Below are 18,519 nucleotides of genomic sequence, written 5' to 3'. Positions count from 1 at the left end.
TCATTTCCACCAGCTTGATTCCATTATCCCACCCTCTGCTGCCAGAAATAGCAAGGCCTGTGAATTTCACTCCTGCCAGCAAAGTCACTCTGTCAACCCAAATGAATTGCTCTCTGTTTGTGATATGCGTTGTCTCTCGTGAGACAAATGAGCAGAATTCCAATCAAAGGGTCAGTTTCAGTTACTGTAGCGTTTATGTTGTATGTGATGGCTAGATATCAGGGGAGTAAAGTAAACAAATAAACCTGCATAGGTGATTTTCTTTATCCTTTTTAGCCCATTGCTGGTCAAAATACTGTTCTGACACTTAAAAATACTTGAACAAGCAACATCGTGCATGTTTACTGAATAGGCAAATTATCTCAACGCTGTGCCTGTCACGAATCTCTAGATGTCCACAAAGCATACCATAGGCCTAAAGATCAGGAGTGGCCAGTCCACTGAGCCCAGTGCATTTGAATGTGTTTTCCATTGAATCTGAATGGTATTCAGATGTTCAGGGTGGTAGTAAGGCCTATTGATGAGGGGAATGGATGGCTGACTGGAGAGGAGAGAGAGAGAGAGAGAGAGGCTGCTAGTAATCCCAGGTGAGCCTCCAAGCTGCTGTGTCCTTGACTGAGACACTAATTTGCTTCAGTAAATACTCAGCTAACTACATTAATGCTAACTTAATGAGGCTGTCATTCACTTGCATGTTAGGGGATTGGTTGGTTCCTGTCGCTGTATAGTGTGTTAACTTGCTAGCTAATCCACCTTGTGTAATTATGCTCCTAACTAATGTAATCCATGGCATAGCATACTAGCATTGTTAGCCATAAGCTTATGTTATGTTTTGTTAAGCCCCGTCATTATGCTTTCAGGAAGACAATCATCCAAATATGGCCTCCTCTCTGCTGGCTAGAGAGGAGATACACAGCACAGCCATGTCATGGAGTGTTCTGTGTAAACAGGCCCGTTGGGGCCAGAGAAGGTTCTAGAAGCCTCTCAGTCTCTCTGGTATGACCATTCATGTGGCATCACTCCCCATTATTTTCAGGATGAGGAGCCCCCTCCTCACTCTACAGACAACACTAAAATATAATATAATACATTGTGTCTGCAAGGAAAGTGATCATGTTGTTTTCGAGGGTAGGTTTTTAGATGTAGGATATTTGTGCTGTGAGTGGAATGCAGGGAGTGGGTGAAAGTGGGGTGGGGGGGAACCAGAGCAGGAAGACAAGAAGAGTAATAACATACTGTTGATTAGTAGTGTTGAGGAAGTGTGAGGCCTTCTGAATGAGCAGTTAAAGAACAGGTTTAGAGACTAGTTAAGGCTGCTGTGGAGTGGAATAACAGGGGGCCATGCAGGGTCTCTCCATAGCTCTACATAGTGCATAGCATACCCAGAGAAGAGCAGCACTGGGGAGCAGACCACATGCCTCCGGTTGTTTTTAGCAGTGAAGCCAAGTACCCCCCCCTTCCAGAGGCCAGCTCATCTGACCACTCTCTGGGCCCACCATCTCAGTGAGCCCATTCTGCAGGTCTGGAACCCCAATGGAGAATTTCACCCACTTGGCTTGACTGACTGGAGTGGCCCTGTTAATTTCTCCCATTCTCTCTCTCCTCTCTCTCTTCATTCTCTCTCTCCCCATGTTCCCTCTGTCCCACAGACACGCGATTAGCTTGCCCGTGATTGATTGTTCCCTGACAGTGCTCCTCTGTAGATTCATTCAGGTTGTGCAGAGTGACTTATTTTAAACGTCGTTATCCAGGAGTTGATAAGGCAAAACGTGCCTGGCCTTTTCAGAAATATTCAGGGGGGAAGAGATCAGTAAGGGCCTTCAAGAAATTAAAAAAGTATGTCTCTTTCTGAGAACTTCTAAATATTTGGAGTGTGATACAGATGGGTTTACGTAAGCATTGCTCTCTCTCTCCCTCAATATCTTGGTCTTCCCTGGCACCCCATCCCTCTCTCTCAATCTCCATCCTCCCTCTTTGGTGCTTCCTCACTTGCTCTATCACTCTTCCTCCCTCACCCTCTCGCTCTCCCTTAATCTCCCTCCCTCCGCTCTCTATTTCTCTCTTTCTCTCTCCCTTTATCTCCCTCCCTCCCATGGCTCTCTCTCGCCACTTCTCTCGCTCTCTCCCTCCTCTATCTTCCTTCTCTCCCTCTCTCTTCATGCTAGGTTGACCATATTCTCCCTAGGTATTTCCGGGAAGTGAATGAGCAGAGTGTAGTTAGGGGAGGTTGTGTGTGTGTGTTTTTATCTCCCCATCTCTGCCTGCACCTCCCAGAGATGCTCTGGCTTGCAGGAGAATGCAGAGAAGGGCCGTTTCTGAAGGGGGAGGGCTAGCGAGGAGCACTAGGTGTGGGGGTCAAAGGGCAGCAGGATGAGCAATGACGGTTTTCCGCTGAAAGATTCTTTGTTTACAGTGCAGAGGCCAATGGGTGGGATAGAGGGTGTGTGTATGTGTCTGTATGCCTGCGTGCCATATTCAGTATCAGCGAATGCTTTGGATTTTGGTGCAGAACATGCAGCTCACTCTTCCGTCTTGCTGCGATGTAGTGCCAGATGTTTCCTATTGTTTATGGTTTCCACACAGTCCATTTAGTTCCCTTAATTGTGTTGCCCCTCCCCCTCCCCCCACTACCATAGCCTTTGTACACAGTCCATAGATCCCGTCCCTGCAGTTAGCCCAACATTAGCGCACTGTCGAGCGTTCTTTAAGCCCCCAGGCATTTGGCAGAGAGTGCGTGGAGATGTCAAAAACCTGGTCCTGCCAAGCCCCCAGTTCCCACAGTGTTCATGTTTACTGTGTTCTGTTTTCCCCTCGCCTCCACCCCTCAGAGGCCACGGTGGTAAACAGGTATTTACAAAATAATCCCAGGTCTACGTTGTGGGTAATTAGGTGCTTGTCCCTGGTGGGCTGGCCTGCTCCCTAGGCCCCGAGGAGGGAGACAGGAGGAGGTGGGCTGGCCTGTTCCCTGGGCCCAGAGGTGGGAGAGAGGAGGAGCAGGTGCCAATTACACTGCAATCAAGCCACATCTCTACTGGTTCTCTGTGTGTACCACCCTCACTGCTCCACATGGTGTGTGTGCGAGTGTGAACTGCCCCATGGGACATGCCGTCAGAAGTTGCACTAATAGGTTTTTGTTGCCTTCCGTTCCTTTTCCTTTGTTGTGAAGCTTGTCCGTCTGACAGGAAATGGAATGGGCTGCAGTATGAGCTAATGGGAATCCCCCCACAGCACAGCACCGATGCAGCCCACAGCAGTGAGAATGGCATTTCCTCTGCTGAATGGTGTGAGTGGACACTCTCACAGCACTCTCTCCCATGCCTGCTTATTATAAGGACTTCTTAGGCCTACATGGCCTTTGTGTGTGTGTATGGCCTTGCTATTGTTGTGTGCACACACACACTGGTCTCACTGGAATATCAGCAGCCCACCATGCTTGTCTGTAATCGTATTGTTTGGCGGTTTTAATGACGCAACCTGTGGTTAAGGGGTTCCAGCAGCAGCCCTGTGTTGAGAGGATCTCTTGGCACTCCCCTTCCCTTAGCCTGGTTTACTGCTCTCTCTCTGGGAAAAACACTGCTGTTCCCCAGCCTCGTCTCTCCATGTCTCCATGACGGGCTGCTTTACGGCAGGCACTCTATCCCCTAGGCTCCTCCCCCCCATCCTGCTTTACGGCACACTGATACTCTCTGGACTCCCACATCACTCCGAGAGAGAGAGGGAGGAGGAAAGAGTGAGGCAGTGAGATGGGGGGAGAGAGGAAGACTGCAAAAGGGAGAGGAGAGAGAAAGAGAGAGCACAGTCAATTATGCACAATGGTTGTGACTTGAGCAAATGTGCGTGGTAGATGAGGCTAAACGAGGTAGATGTGTTGGATGTTGAATTGTGTTTTCCACAAGGTTGTTTTGCAGTTTGTTAGTGGGTGTGGTGGATGAAACCACGTGTTTAAAACAAACGTGATATTTCTGTGTGGTTCTCAAAGGTGTGCACAGCTGTGTGTGTGTCTCTCTCATGCACACGGCTGTGTGTAACCTATGTCTTTTTGAATTAGCTGCAGCTCCAGCTCTCATGTCAGCTGGCTCTTATTTACATTCCAGCCGAGCATTCCAGCAGCTCCCAAAGTGAGCCTGATTGTGCTCAACACACAGAAAGAGCAGTGTGGCCCATCCCCCACCTCCAAATGACAACGCTTCAACTTTCATTTTACTACATGATAAATGACATCATAAAATGATCCGTTCTTCATATATTTATTTATACAAGAGATTGCTTCGGGAGGAAAAACGGGCTGAATTGTCTGGATTTTCACACTTCTCCATGAAGTCCTATGGACTGGATCTCATCCACTGTGTGGTCATCAATATCATAGAATTGTTACAATATCATAGCCCAAGCCCAGGGTCCATATAACCTGGCATTATCAGCTTGATCCCAGTCAGTCTGAAAACTAAAGCCTTGTTTAATCTGGTTGTTTGCCCCCCTCATCTCTCCTCTCCTCCATCTCTAACTGGCTGTGTTTGTGTCCACAGGCCTCGCTCGGTGGGAGGCCATGGCAGGATGTACTGGGGCCCCAGCTGCTCCCAGAACCGGCCCCAGGAGTCACGCGGCCGCCACCGCCTCTCTACCGTCATCCAGCCGCTGCGCCAGAGCGCCGGGGAGGTGGTGGACCTCACAGTGGACGAGGATGGTGAGCATGATGATGCGCCGACCCCCAATACCACTCTGAGATGGACTATATGATATAACAGCCACATAGAGCTCCTAGACTTAGACTCAGGCCTCTGTTTTTCCACTGTCTTTTCTTTCAAAGCTAGGCTCATTCGTCTTTCAACACAAAGGCGAGTTTACTGTAGTCCTTTGAGGCATTTGTCCTCTTAAGAAGGACAAAGTCATTTTCCTGTGAACAACATACAAAGGGTTGCATATACTGTGTGTGTGTGTGTGTCTCACACACACACACACACACACACACACACACACACACACACACACACACACACACACACACAGATACAGAGAAGCAAGTTTACTCTTGAGGCAGAAAGAAAATAGATCTGGTGATTATATGTGTAAAAACTCAATTACATTGGGAACAGCTTTTTCATAGATGCTGCATACGATAGCCGGCCTGTCGCACAGCATATGAATGTGGCCATCCAATACTAGGATTTAGATGAGTTTAATGCTTTCTTACATGATCTGGCTCAACACTGCGTAGGGGGTTGGGAAATATTACATGTCAAATTTAAATACTCTCATTTACACGCTATTGTTTAATAGGATTATCTAGCTTCTTCCACACATCTCTCCAAACTTGGGAGCGAGTGGGTGTCGCTAACTTGAATAAGAATTGTCCGGTCATCACAATTCAATTTGAAATGTTCCCGTAAGCGAGCACCGTTAATAATGATGAATCTATCTTTTCATCAAATGGAGGAATATTAATAGCGACCGTGCCCCTTAGAGCGACTTCTCTTTCATTGGTTGGTTTTACACATCAACCCAATGTCGTTTCATACTGTAAATCCTATCACGTTTGTTACTTGATAAAATGTCCCAGTAATGCCAGCCACCTGGAGCAGTAGCCATAAGCATGCTCTTCATTGTAACTGTATAGGCATTAGGCACAATGAATGAAATACACCTGGCAGTATTAAAGCTTATGTGGGTTAAGGGTTTCACTCTGGATTCAGGGGAACTACAGCCGACTCCTGATGAGTATAGCCTACATTGAATACAAAGTCCATTGAAGAGCTGTGTATTTAATCATCCCCAATTCAAATACGTACATTATTCTCACCAGACGTATAGGCCTACTCCAGTGCAGTTCATTCATTCATGACAGCCCCAAGCCATTGCATATAGGTGCTGTTCAATAAATTAGAATATTGTGGAAAGGTTAAATATTTTCAATAATTAAATTGACAAAGTGAAACTCATATATATCGTGGATTAATTACACAAAAAGTGAAATAGTTCAAGGCTGTATTTGTTTTAATCTTGATGATTATGGCTTACAGCTCATGAAAACCCAAAATTCAGTATCTCAGAAAATTAGAATATTGTGAAAAAGTTCAATATTGTAGACTCAAGGTGTCACACTCTAATCAGCTAACTAACTCAAAACACCTGCAAAGGTTTCCTGAGCCTTTAAATGGTCTCTCAGTCCAGTTCAGTAGGCTTCACAATCATGGGGAAGACTGCTGACTTGACAGTTGTGCAGAAGACAGTCATCAACACCCTCCACAAGGAGGGAAAGGCTGAAAAGATCATTGCTAAAGAAGCTGGCTGTTCACAGAGTGCTGTATCCAAGCATATTCATGGAAAGTCGAGTGGAAGGAAGAAGTGTGGTAGGAAAAGGTGCACAAGCAACAGGGATAACCGGAGCCTTGAGAGGATTGTCAAGCAAAGGCCATTCAAAAATGTGGGGGAGCTTCACAAGGAGTGGACTGAGGCAGGAGTCAGTGCATCAAGACGTATCCAGGAAATGGGCTACAACTGTCGCATTCCTCGTGTCAAGCCACTCCTGAACCAGAGGCAACGGCAGAAGCGTCTTACCTGGGCTAAGGAGAAAAAGAACTGGTCTGTCGCTCAGTGGTCCAAAGTCCTCTTTTCAGATGAAAGTACATTTTGCAATTCATTTGCCAATCAAGGTCCCAGAGTCTGGAGGAAGAGTGGAGAGGCACAGAATCCAAGTTGCTTGAAGTCCAGTGTGAAGTTTCTACAGTCAGTGATGATTTGGGGAGCCATGTCATCTTCTGGTGTTGGTCCACTGTGTTTCATCAAGTCCAAAGTCAACTCAGCCGTCTACCAGGAAATGTTAGAGCACTTCATGCTTCCTTCTGCTGACAAGCTTTATGGAGATGCTGATCTAATTTTCCAGCAGGACTTGGCACCTGCCCACACTGCCAAAGGTACCAATACCTGGTTCAATGACCATGGGATTACTGTGCTTGATTGGCCAGCAAACTCGCCTGATCTGAACCCCATAGAGAATTTATGGGGTGTTGTCAAGAGGAAGATGAGAGACACGAGATCCAACAATGCAGACGAGCTGAAGGCCGCTATCGAAGCAACCTGGGCTTCCATAACACCACAGCAGTGCCACAGGCTGATCGACTCCATGCCACGCCGCATAGATGCAGTGATTCATGCAAAAGGAGCCCCAACCAAGTACTGCCTGCATGTACAAGAACATACTTTTCAGAAGGCTGACTTGTCTGTATTACTTTTCCTTTTTTCACTGGTCTTATGTCATATTCTAATTTTCGGAGATACTGAATTTGGGGTGTTCATGAGCTGTAAGCCGTAATCATCAAGATTAAAACAAATACAGGCTTAAACTATTTCACTTTTTGTGTAATTAATCCACGATATATATGTGTTTCACTTTGTCAATTGAATTATTTAAATTACTTAACTTTTCCACAATATTCTAATTTATTGAGCTTCACCTATATACACCTTTTAAAAATGACCTATAAACCCTCCACTTTAGGAAGGTCCTCTGTTAGATATAGCTGTGTTCCTTGTTCCTTGTAGTGTCAACTGGGTTCTTTGTTTCAGTTGCCCTGTCTAGTTGTGTTTGTTTTGTGTTTGTGGTCCTCTGTAGCTCAGCTGGTAGAGCACGGCGCTTGTAACGCCAAGGTAGTGGGTTCGATCCCCGGGACCACCCATACACAAAAAAAATGTATGCACGCATGACTGTAAGTCGCTTTGGGTAAAAGCGTCTGCTAAATGGCTTATTATTATTATTATTATTATTATTATTATTTTGATTTATTTCTATGAGATAGTTTTTCAATGAAAAGCGCATTATAAATTCAATGTAGTATTATTATTATGTATCAGGTGTTAACTGACTGTTTTTGTAATGGCTTTAAAATTCCAACATCCTACATATCTCTGGCTAATGGCTATGTTTTGCCGGACCAGTTTGCCCTCTAACCTGAGGCATTAGTAAACCAGACCAAAGCATTCATGTGACTTAAAAGTCCAATTTGGTGCATTCTCTTTATGGTCTCGCGCCGTGTGAATGATAACAGAATAGCAGAGCAATGTGAGATATGAGTGCATTTGCATTTCTTTTGAGGAGGAGGAAAAATTAATTTGTGAGTATTAAAAGCAGATGGAGTGCACACTCTGGAATGCTAATGAGGTCTCTTCTTCTCCCTGGCTGCCAAGCCACTGCAGTCAGTCTACACACCAGGGTTTCCATTAGCTTTTGGCCGATTTTAAAATAAATAAATAGAAAAGCAGATAAATAAAATTGCTGTGTGTATAGAAGGCCTACACTGAGTGTACAAAACATTAGGAACACTCTTAATATTCAGTTGCACCCCCTTTTGCCCTCAGAACAGCCTCAATTCGTCGGGGCATTGACTCTACAAGGTGTCGAAAGCATTCCACAGGGATGCTGGCCCATGTTGACTCCAATGCTTCCCACAGTTGTGTCAAGTTGGCTGGATGTTCTTTGGGTGGTGGACCATTCTTGATACACACAGGAAACTGTTGAGTGTGAAAAACCCAGCAGCGTTGCAGTTCTTGACACACTCAAACCAGTGCGCCTAGCACCTACTACCATATCCTGTTCAATGGCACTTAAATATTTTGTCTTGCCCATTCACCCTCTGAATGGCACACATACACAATCCATGTCTCAATTGTCTCAAGGCTTAAAAATCCTTCTTAAACCTGTCTCCTCCCCATCTACACTGATTTGAAGTGGATTTAACAAGTGCCATCATAGCTTTCACCTGGATTCACCTGGCCAGTCTGTCATGGAAAGAGCATGTTTTGTTCACTCCGTGTATATTTGTTATGTAGGTCTATCTTATTTATCACATGCCTACAGCATACAGATACAGAGCCTTTGAGCTGAAAATCTGTCAGACAGCGCGAGAGCTGCTGCTGCTACAGCATCTCAAACAGCAAATGCATAGTCAGTGGAAGGTAGGCTACATCCGCGCGTCACACACCACTTTGCAAGGAGCTGGAGGCAGTATGCATTTTTAAAACATGTTAATTGTTTGAAACCTGAATGTTAATCTACATATTATCAGGCAAGTCTTACCTTGCTTCAAAGTAGCCTAGCCAAAATCAGACCATATCTGTGGAGGCAATTCTTTTATATCAACTTTCTTTCATTGTCCAGTAGTCGAAGGCACAATCCTATTCATATTAGCAACCCATGCAGGTTGTTGCATGTTAGATCTCCCCTCTTTCTACATTTCCGCAATCAGGTGTGCGGTGCCGTTCTGACAAGTGTTTTCCTGCTAACTGCGTTATGGAACTAGCATTCACACATAGTCTACTTCCTTGTGCACATTGGTGCGCATATAATGTGAAGAAATAATAGTTTATCAACGTTTTAAGCTAAACGTTCTGATCTGTTGCATCAGACTCATTGCTTTTTTTATGTAGCCTCGGCCTACTGGTTGGATGATTTGGGAGTTATCGTCCCACACCTGTCCCAGAGTCAGTTTGGAATAGGCTATTTCTTTCTCTACAAGCTGACCAATAGAATAGGTAGCCTAAACTTTCTACTATACTATAGTAGATTGACATAGGCTAGTGATTTTGCTGTTCGATACTCGTCTTGTTGGCTGAGGAAAAGTAAATGTGGACAGTTATTCGAACATCTTTAAAGTGCACATCAGAATTTGGTAAGATGGACTGCACATCATTGCATCCTCGACTTGCATGTTCTGTTAATATGAATTACCATAATCGAAATGTGAGTTCTGTCATTCTGAGCACCGTGGGTGAACGCCCTAATCAGGTTACGCAACCAATGCATATGGGTCCAGTACATTTCTCAAATGTCCGGTAAATTAAAATGCTGCCTGTCAAATATCCGGAAACCCTGCTACACACACACAGATGGATATGTGTGCTGCGTAATGAATTCCCACCTATTTACTCTGTTTACCGGTCTTTTTTCCCTACCTCAGATCTCTCTGTCGTGCCATCCACCTCTGACAGCCTTCACCCTCAGACTGTCAGCTCCTCCTCTTCATCCTCCACTCATCATGCCTCTACCTCAGAGCCCCACGATGCCCCGGGCCCCTCCACCAGCTGCCCCGGTCAAGGCCCAGCCCCAGACAGCACGCTGGCACAGGGGCCAAGGGGTACCGCAGGCACAGAGGGTAAGACAGACCATAGACTCTCCAGGAAGCCATGATGTCAACCTTGTGTGCCTTTATAAGTTTAGTAATCTTCCCTGTGGGTCATCTATGAATAATGATTGAAGGTGTTTTCCATCTCTCTCTATCAGATGAGAGCAGAAGAGGCTCGTCCGGTGTGGCAGGAGAGAGTGGGGGCACGGCCATGCCCAGGTTACCCTCCTGCTGCCCGCAGCACTCCCCCTGCGGAGGGCCCTCTCCTGGTCACATGACCATGAGCCATTCCAGCTGCCTGCAGGCCCAGCCCTCCCAGCAGCCGGGCTCACAGCAGCACAACCACGCCCACCACTTCCACCACCACCATCACCACGCGCCTCAGCACCCACCTCCACCCACTCTGCCCTTTCCTGAGCCCAGCTGCCCCCTGGAGAGGCCCACCGCCCTGCCTGCACCATGCAGAGGGGGAGGGGTCAGCAGCAGCAGCTCCACCCAGTACCACGACCAGGTAGGCATGAGCAGTAACAGCCCCTCCCCTGTTGTGTTTTTTTACATTGCAGCATTGATGGAGGTTTGGCTGTTACTTCTGCTTCCTGTTTTAGTTTCCACAACTTTAATATATCGACCAGACCAGTAGAGAGAGTTTATGCATTTCTTATAACAGTAACATTTTATAAATCTAGTCCATATTAGAAATTAGATTTTTTAAATCTTTGAAAGTATTTGATCATTTTCTTTTTTTACCCAAAATCTATAAAAGTAGGCTAACTGAATAGAGTCTGGGGAGACATAAGGCTACCTTTTCCTCCCACAATAGCTGGTGATAAATTAGAAATAATTTATAGTTTTAGTTAACTATGCAAGCCATGTTCTCCATGGCAGATGGCACCATCGCATTCAAATGTGTCTTTGACTAAATCTTTGTGTATCTTAACAAAAGGCTCCATCAATATCTGCACCAGCCAATGACTCAGATTCAAGGTGATTAAGAAGGATTAAGAAGGAAAAAACTGAATAGGAACTGATACAGACAAATAACTGGTATCTTAACAAAAACGTTACAAAGGATCTAGCTGGCAGCCTCCCTTGAAGTCAGATTCACCACTGAATAATTCAAATTCTGCTAATTGTTGGGAGCTGCTGAATTGTATTATTTACCATCAAAGTGGAGCAGTGTGTGGTTAAAGTGTAATGAGTGTAGTTGGGTTGAGGTTGAGAGTGCTGTGTCTGCAGGTCAGGTTAGGGGCTCCCTAGACCTCCGTCTCTCTTTGTCTGGATGCTCTGATTCCTACATAATTCATGCAGGGCTGGGGCAAGTATTCAAAACTGGGCCGTCAGGTCTCTACCATGAAAATGAGGAAGTAGTTAACATGTTGCATGGTTTAGGCAAAATGCTGTGCCCTTTGATGATTGGCCTACATGTAGATACTGCCCTCAGCTACAGCTCAGAGAAAGGAGACATACTGCCTGAATAAGGTGAATAAGTCCTGTTTTATTCATCAGTCTAAATATTATAATTTATTTTTATAATTCAACGAGGGAGGGCTGCTGCTATGATTTGAAACTCCATCACTTAGATTTAATTTTCTCCGCCGGTTTACTGCAGTCTAAACTGTGTAGCCCATTGTCTTGTACTTTTATCTTGTGCTTTGTGCTGGCTGGACCATGAAGCCCTGTGGTTTTAGTTGAGTGTTTTACTGGTTAGTTTCTATATTCTGTCACTACAGAGATCAAAGTCAGACAGTAGCACCATAACACCATAGTCTGGTTCTACTCTCTCCATACATCTCTCCCTTATTCTTTCCTTTTCATTCCCCTCCTCTCCTCTCTAACCCTCCTATCTCTGTCTCTCCCCTCCTAAGCAGACTCTGCCGGTGGACCTGAGCAACAGTGGCTTGCGGAGCACCGGGGGCGTGGGGCAGGTAGTTTCCATGGTACCTCAGCCTTTGACCCGTGCTGCCCAGGCTCCACGTCGCGGCCCACAGCCTACAACTCCCAGAATGCAACGGGGCCAGGGCCCAGCCAGTCAAGCGCAGTGGTGGACTCCTTCAGCTCAGCCATGGTGGCCCAGCCTCAGCCACAGCCACAGCTATCCACCTGCAGGCACTTCATGCACCCCTCCTGTGAGTAGAGATACCTCTGCACCAAAAGGGAGATGGCCTTTTATTTTGGTAGATTAAGTTATTTTGTGGTTAGATTTTTGTGTGGTTTCTTTTGTTTAAGTGTTGATTTGATAGGAAAATGAAACGCTGCAGTAGTAACTATAGTGTATTATTCCCATGCAGAACCTGCATACTACTCTACTAAACACGTGATCCTTTAGGCTATATACAGTAACTTACCACCAATGCTTGAATGATTATGCCGACAACGGCAGTCTTGAAACCCAGTGCTAATAGTAATTAAGAGAAACACCTGATGTTTAATGTGCTAAGTGCTGCGGGTGTGCTACCAAACAGGCCCTGTTAATTGCTGATTCTCCTCAGAATAGCTCTGTGTGGAATGAGAATGAGTGTGGCGGGGCTCCCTGGTGGGGCCATATTTAGAGGGATAATTGGAGCTGTTTGGCGCACCAGTGCCTACACTCAGTCACGTCAGACAGTCAGCAATGCTCCGGACCCCTTCTCTCTGCAGTAGGGAGACAGACAGACAGACAGAGGCTGGGTCTGTCTGGGGTCTCAGTTTGGGAGACCTGCTCAGCACAGGGAACAGCCAGCCAGGCAGCATGTTTCAGTGAGGAGAGTCATAACTGATGATGATCAGGTGTCCTCATTAGGAAGGGGACTTAAAGGGGGTCGTTACTAACTACTTCTCAACTTTCTCCCACCACACTCTCTCGCTGTCTCTCTGATACCCAGACGCCCCCCTGGCACGCTCCCTGCACCACCAGCCCTCTAACACCTGCCCCCATTCCCATGGTAACCCTCCTCCCCCTCCTCAGCCCACTCCACAGGTTGACTACGTCAACCCCCACACCGTCCATCCCTTCCACACGCCCCTGCCTTCCCTCCCCCCTGGCCACGCCGTGCCCCCGCCCCCTCCTGCCCCTCTGCCCCACCACCTCACAGGTTCCAGTGCCCCCCAACACCTGCCCGCGGAGCACCAGGCCCTGCAGCACCACATGCCCGCGCTGGGGACCTCTGTGCAGAGGCTGCACCAGCACGAGATGCTGCAGAGGATGGAGGTCCAGAGACGCAGGATGATGCAGCACCCCACGTGAGTGTAGCCTCTGTCCCCTGTCCTGGCAGCAACACAACTGTAGCATCCAATTGTCTGATTACAGGGACAATATTATAGTATTTTCCCTCTAGTGTTTCTGATAAACCTCTCTCTCGCTTTCTCCTCCTTTCTCCAGACGAGCACATGAGCGCCCCCCTCCACACCCCCACAGAATGCACCCCAACTACGGCCATGGCCACCACATCCACGTGCCCCAGACCATGTCGTCCCACCCACGCCAACCTGAGCAGAGGACTGCATGGTCAGTACCATTTAGAGCAGTGGAGAGCCAGGAGTTTATGAACTGACGTATATGTGGCCTGCTGTGCACTATGGATATAGTCAGTCATGTATGCCCTCATCTTCACTGTTGAAATGGCACCTGTGATGTCAATGTCTATGAGTTGATGATGACTGTTGTGTTGGTCTGGTTCTCTTCTGTAGGGAGCTGGGTATCGAGGCTGGAGTGACCGTGGCGCCGTATCCTTCAGGACACCTGCACCCTCACCTGCCCCACTACCACCCTCCGCCAAGACTGCACCACTTCCCTATCCCCTTCATGGTGAGTGCACGACTGGCACCCTCACTCTAAGCACACGTTCCACATTAGCATAAATGAGAAATAAATGCTTTTATTTGAAGCATGGTGTAGATTAATGATTGTAGCCCTCTATTTATAACATCTGTTATTTCAAGGATGGTTTGTTGGGCCACATGAATAATGCATTGGCAATAAGGCATTTCAAGTGCATATTCAACATAACCAGCGGCCTGAAATCAATAGAAGCCCCTTTGAAAAGATGTTAAAAGTTCATGCACAATGTCAGAAAATATGAAGTTGTGAGACTTCTGTGGTTATCAAAAATGCAGTTTTCGGCAATGCTAGCCAGAATTTATACCAAAGTCATATTTTAATGGAATTGTTTTGCCTCCTCCCTCACAGCACACTGGCATGTCTGAAGTAACCTACCCGCACATTCGCTACATCTCATCCAGAATGACTGGATTTGGACGAACTTATGAGGTAACACTTGATTAGTAAAGAGATAGTAACTAGGGCCTGGAGTTTTTCCTGCTCGGGTCATGTGGTGAGGAAACACTCCTGGCCCTGGTAATTAGTTATGATGGAGCTAAGAGCATCTTATGGCTGTGGCTTATGAGCTGTGTGTAAGTGAGTTAGCTCAGTCTCTCATGTTGGGTTTGTTTACCTTCCCTATTTCCTCAGGATCTGCTGCATTTAGAGGAGAGATTGGGGACTGTGAACCGAGGGGCCTCTCAGGGAACCATAGAGAGGTGCACTTACCCACACAAGTACAAAAAGGTGAGAGCACTCCTATAAACGTGTGTGTGTGTTTCAGAACATATCCTATTTAATGTAGTTTGCTGTGATGTATTTTGTGCATGTCTGCACAATATCTTATTCTGGGACAGAGTGCACATTCACAGTGGTTATTTTGTGCTCCTTTCAAAATATGAATGTATTGCTATCCTTAAGCCAGATGCTGTAGAAACTAGAAAGTGTCCCTTTCAACAAAAGTTGCAGCCTTAGAAAACATTGTAGGGAAAGATTCCATCTAGTTTTCCAAATGTATTTAAATAAGTAACCTAATAACCTGCTGCCCAATACAGAAGGTGTTGGAGACTGAGAGAGACATTGACGAACAGTTAACCCCTGAAGCATGGGCAACTATTGGGAAAAATATGCACGCAACCTCAGACTCGGTGAGAAAAAAATGAACTAATTCAATTTGGAAACGTGTCTCTGCTCATTTATAGTTGTTAACGGTAGTCGTGTTGGGGGCAAGGGGAATTCGGCAGTAGAAACATTTGATAGATTTTTAGCAATATTGATTTAAATATATTTTTTCAAATCCATATTACCTTGATCCATAGGGATGACATGTTTTCCAGGACAAAATGACCATTCTCTCTGTCCTCATAGGGATATGTGTTCACCCTCATAATGCTTGTACTGTATACAGTAAGCCTTCTAGCATTCATAAAGGATAGTTTATTCACAAGTTGGTCTGTACCTGTAATGTTAACACCCTGTGAACACTGAATACATTTCTTGTGTTTGACAGTAACCCCCATAAAATGGACTCAGCCTTCCATGTTTGTAATACATCTTTTATAATGTGAATAAGAGTTGTCTTTGTGCAAACTTGTTTTTGGTGCGGTGTATCTATAATGGTGTTTTCCAATGTTTCCATGAACAGAGAAAGCTGCATGGTAAGCAAGATGAAGATGAGGGGGCGGACGAAGACACAGAGGAGAAATGCACCATCTGTCTGTCAATACTGGAGGAAGGGGAGGACGTCAGGTACAGTTATACTGTGGCGTGCAAGTGTGTTTTAATGTGGGGCTGTTTTTGTGTGAGAACGACCGCTCCTTTCCCACATTTTCTGTTGATATGCCGTAGCGATTTTCTCAACACCCAAAAGTATAGTAATCAGTAGAAAAGCCAATCCTCTGAGTGCCTGAAAACGACTGGTCTCAGAGGACGTTTCTGGAGCTCAGCATATGTGCTCATGTGATCAAGTGAGTTTTAGAGTTTCTGCCCTCTGTTGGTGTAATGTGAGAACTGTAATGTGTGAATGTTAATTTTCCATCTTTCAACAAACCAAATTGAAATCATTTTATTCATTGTCATTTCATTCCATACGGGATCTTTTTTCATTATGAAGTGGGAATTCAAATGTCTAACAATATATTCTCTCTTCCACAGACGTCTACCTTGTATGCATCTCTTCCATCAACTGTGTGTGGACCAATGGCTCCTCACCAATAAGAAGTGCCCCATCTGCAGAGTGGACATCGAGGCGCAGTTGTCTGCCGTTGAGAGTTGATGCTGTTTTTCTAACAACCCTTTGTTGGAATTTTCTTTCATTGTTGTTTATTGTTTTAAGTTTTCTTCAGTACTGCAGTCAACCAAAGAGGGCATGAAATTACCTGCGCAGATCCACTATGAGAAAAAAAAACATCAGGCTAAAAAAGCATTGAGCCTAGAGTGCCAGCTATCACATAGTACAATACTGCTAGAATTGACATCTCCATTAAGGATTTAAAATGTTATTGTATTTATAAAGCTTTATGTAGCTTTTGATTGTTTCCTCGTGTCATACTTTTTTTATTTTTTTTTGCATGGCTCCTCGCAATGCATTTCTTTGCACATATATTGTGGGCTTCTCATGGCCTAACAACTTGCAGGTGAGGATAGCTGCTCTAGTAAAGAAGCATTTCTATATACCTAATGCCTTGCTTTACTGGAATAGAATGTCAACCTCCATTTAAAAACATTGCAGGACTCATTTTACCGATCATTGTATTGATTAGTTTATGTTTAGACAATGTGGTTTGCTAGTGGAAGACGTTTAGTTTCTAAGAAGGTAAATCAAGACATTCCTTAATTAGGAAAATATCATGTTAAACAGATCAGCTGCTGTATTCGTGTTCACCCAGTATTTCTAGATTGGGAATAAACTCAAACTGCACCTCACCTCCCAGAAAATGCAGATGCGTGTCTGCCATCTTACACCTCCCCTGCACCACCTTGATTTGACTAAACACCATTCACACGTCATCTAATGTATTTTAGAGAAAATGAATGAATGTCACATTTGTCTCTTGGCTGTTCTTTTTCATTGGAGTGATTGTTGAGGTCTGCTGAGGATACAGTCTCTGTGTTCTGTTTGGATTTCTCCCTCAGACAGGCCCCAGATGGTAAACTGGGTTCTATAAGGGGATCTCAGGCCCACAGATGCAACCAGTTTCACATGAGCCTGCAACCTGGGGAAATCTGTTGTTTGGAAGCTGGGAATGGCATTGGTTTATCCTTGCTTTTTGTTTATCCCTGTTTTTCTTCAGAGGGAAATACACAGCGCTCAGCTCAGAATAATAAAAAAGTAACTGATTATTCTTACAACCCAGATCATTGTTCTTACCCACTCTCTCTCTCTCTCTTTCTCTTTCTGTAGCTGTGCAGCAGCAATCCCTCTTTGCTGCCATTGAAAAGATAACACTAATATTATTCTCGCCTAGCTAACTTGCATATACTTGCACAGGAGAGAAAAGACAGGAGTGTTGTAAAGAGAGTGTGCTGAGGCCATGTATTTCCACTCTGATTGCTGAATTTTGGAAAAAGATAAATAATTTTGAATGGAGTGTTGGAATGCAGTACTTATGGCAGGTATCCATGCATTCATAGACTTAATGGCACCAGGATGATATTCCATGGGATTTATATTAGTTTTAAAATAATATTAATAAAGTTAGACTACTCTTTCCTGTGTCTGTTTATTTGTGTCCTCTTACCATTCACTTATGCATGTTGGTCCATATTTCACAACCGCACGTTCAGAGGTACAGTGAGGGAAAAAAGTATTTGATCCCCTGCTGATTTTGTACGTTTTGCCCACTGACAAAGAAATGATCAGTCTATAATGTTAATGGTAGGTTTATTTGAACAGTGAGAGACAGAATAACAACAACAAAATTCCAGAAAAATGCATGTAAAAATTTTATAAATTGATTTGCATTTTAATGAGGGAAATAAGTATTTGACCCCCTCTCAATCAGAAAGAGTACTGGCTCCCAGGTGTATTTTATACAGGTAACGAGCTGAGATTAGGAGCACACTCTTAAAGGGAGTGCTCCTAATCTCAGTTTGTTACCTGTATAAAAGACACCTGTCCACAGAAGCAATCAATCAATCAGATTCCAAACTCTCCACCATGGCCAAGACCAAAGAGCTTTCAAAGGATGTCAGGCACAAGATTGTAGACCTACACAAGGCTGGAATGGGCTACAAGACCATCGCCAAGCAGCTTGGTGAGAAGGTGACAACAGTTGGTGCGATTATTCGCAAATGGAAGAAACACGAAAGAACTGTCAATCTCCCTCAGCCTGGGGCTCCATGCAAGATCTCACCTTGTGGAGTTGCAATGATCATGAGAACGGTGAGGAATCAGCCCAGAACTACACGGGAGGATCTTGTCAATGATCTCAAGGCAGCTGGGACCATAGTCCAAGAAAACAATTGGTAACACACTATGCCGTGAAGGACTGAAATCCTGCAGTGCCCGCAAGGTCCCCCTGCTCAAGAAAGCACATATACAGGCCCATCTGAAGGTTGCCAATGAACATCTGAATGATTCAGAGGAGAACTGGGTGAAAGTGTTGT

General features: G+C 45.1%; 1 protein-coding gene across 1 annotated transcript in view; it reads left to right on the top strand.

The window, feature by feature from the left end:
- The window catches only part of rnf111 (ring finger protein 111), a 43,597-nt gene extending 25,976 nt beyond the window's left edge, over positions 1–17,621 (top strand). Inside the window, 13 exon segments of the mRNA XM_045218388.1 lie at positions 4,527–4,684; positions 9,951–10,145; positions 10,274–10,626; positions 11,984–12,031; positions 12,034–12,241; positions 12,977–13,334; positions 13,474–13,599; positions 13,782–13,899; positions 14,281–14,361; positions 14,563–14,658; positions 14,967–15,059; positions 15,557–15,660; positions 16,066–17,621. Of these exon segments, the coding sequence (XP_045074323.1) occupies positions 4,527–4,684; positions 9,951–10,145; positions 10,274–10,626; positions 11,984–12,031; positions 12,034–12,241; positions 12,977–13,334; positions 13,474–13,599; positions 13,782–13,899; positions 14,281–14,361; positions 14,563–14,658; positions 14,967–15,059; positions 15,557–15,660; positions 16,066–16,186 (2,059 nt within the window). The 3' untranslated portion in view covers positions 16,187–17,621.
- The last annotated feature ends 898 nt before the right edge of the window (positions 17,622–18,519 follow it).

This window comes from Coregonus clupeaformis, unplaced genomic scaffold, assembly GCF_020615455.1.
Source record: "Coregonus clupeaformis isolate EN_2021a unplaced genomic scaffold, ASM2061545v1 scaf1540, whole genome shotgun sequence".
Classification (NCBI taxonomy): Eukaryota; Metazoa; Chordata; class Actinopteri; order Salmoniformes; family Salmonidae; genus Coregonus; species Coregonus clupeaformis.
The sequence above is the reverse complement of the archived record's forward strand: the minus strand, read 5'-3'. Positions and strand labels throughout refer to the sequence as shown.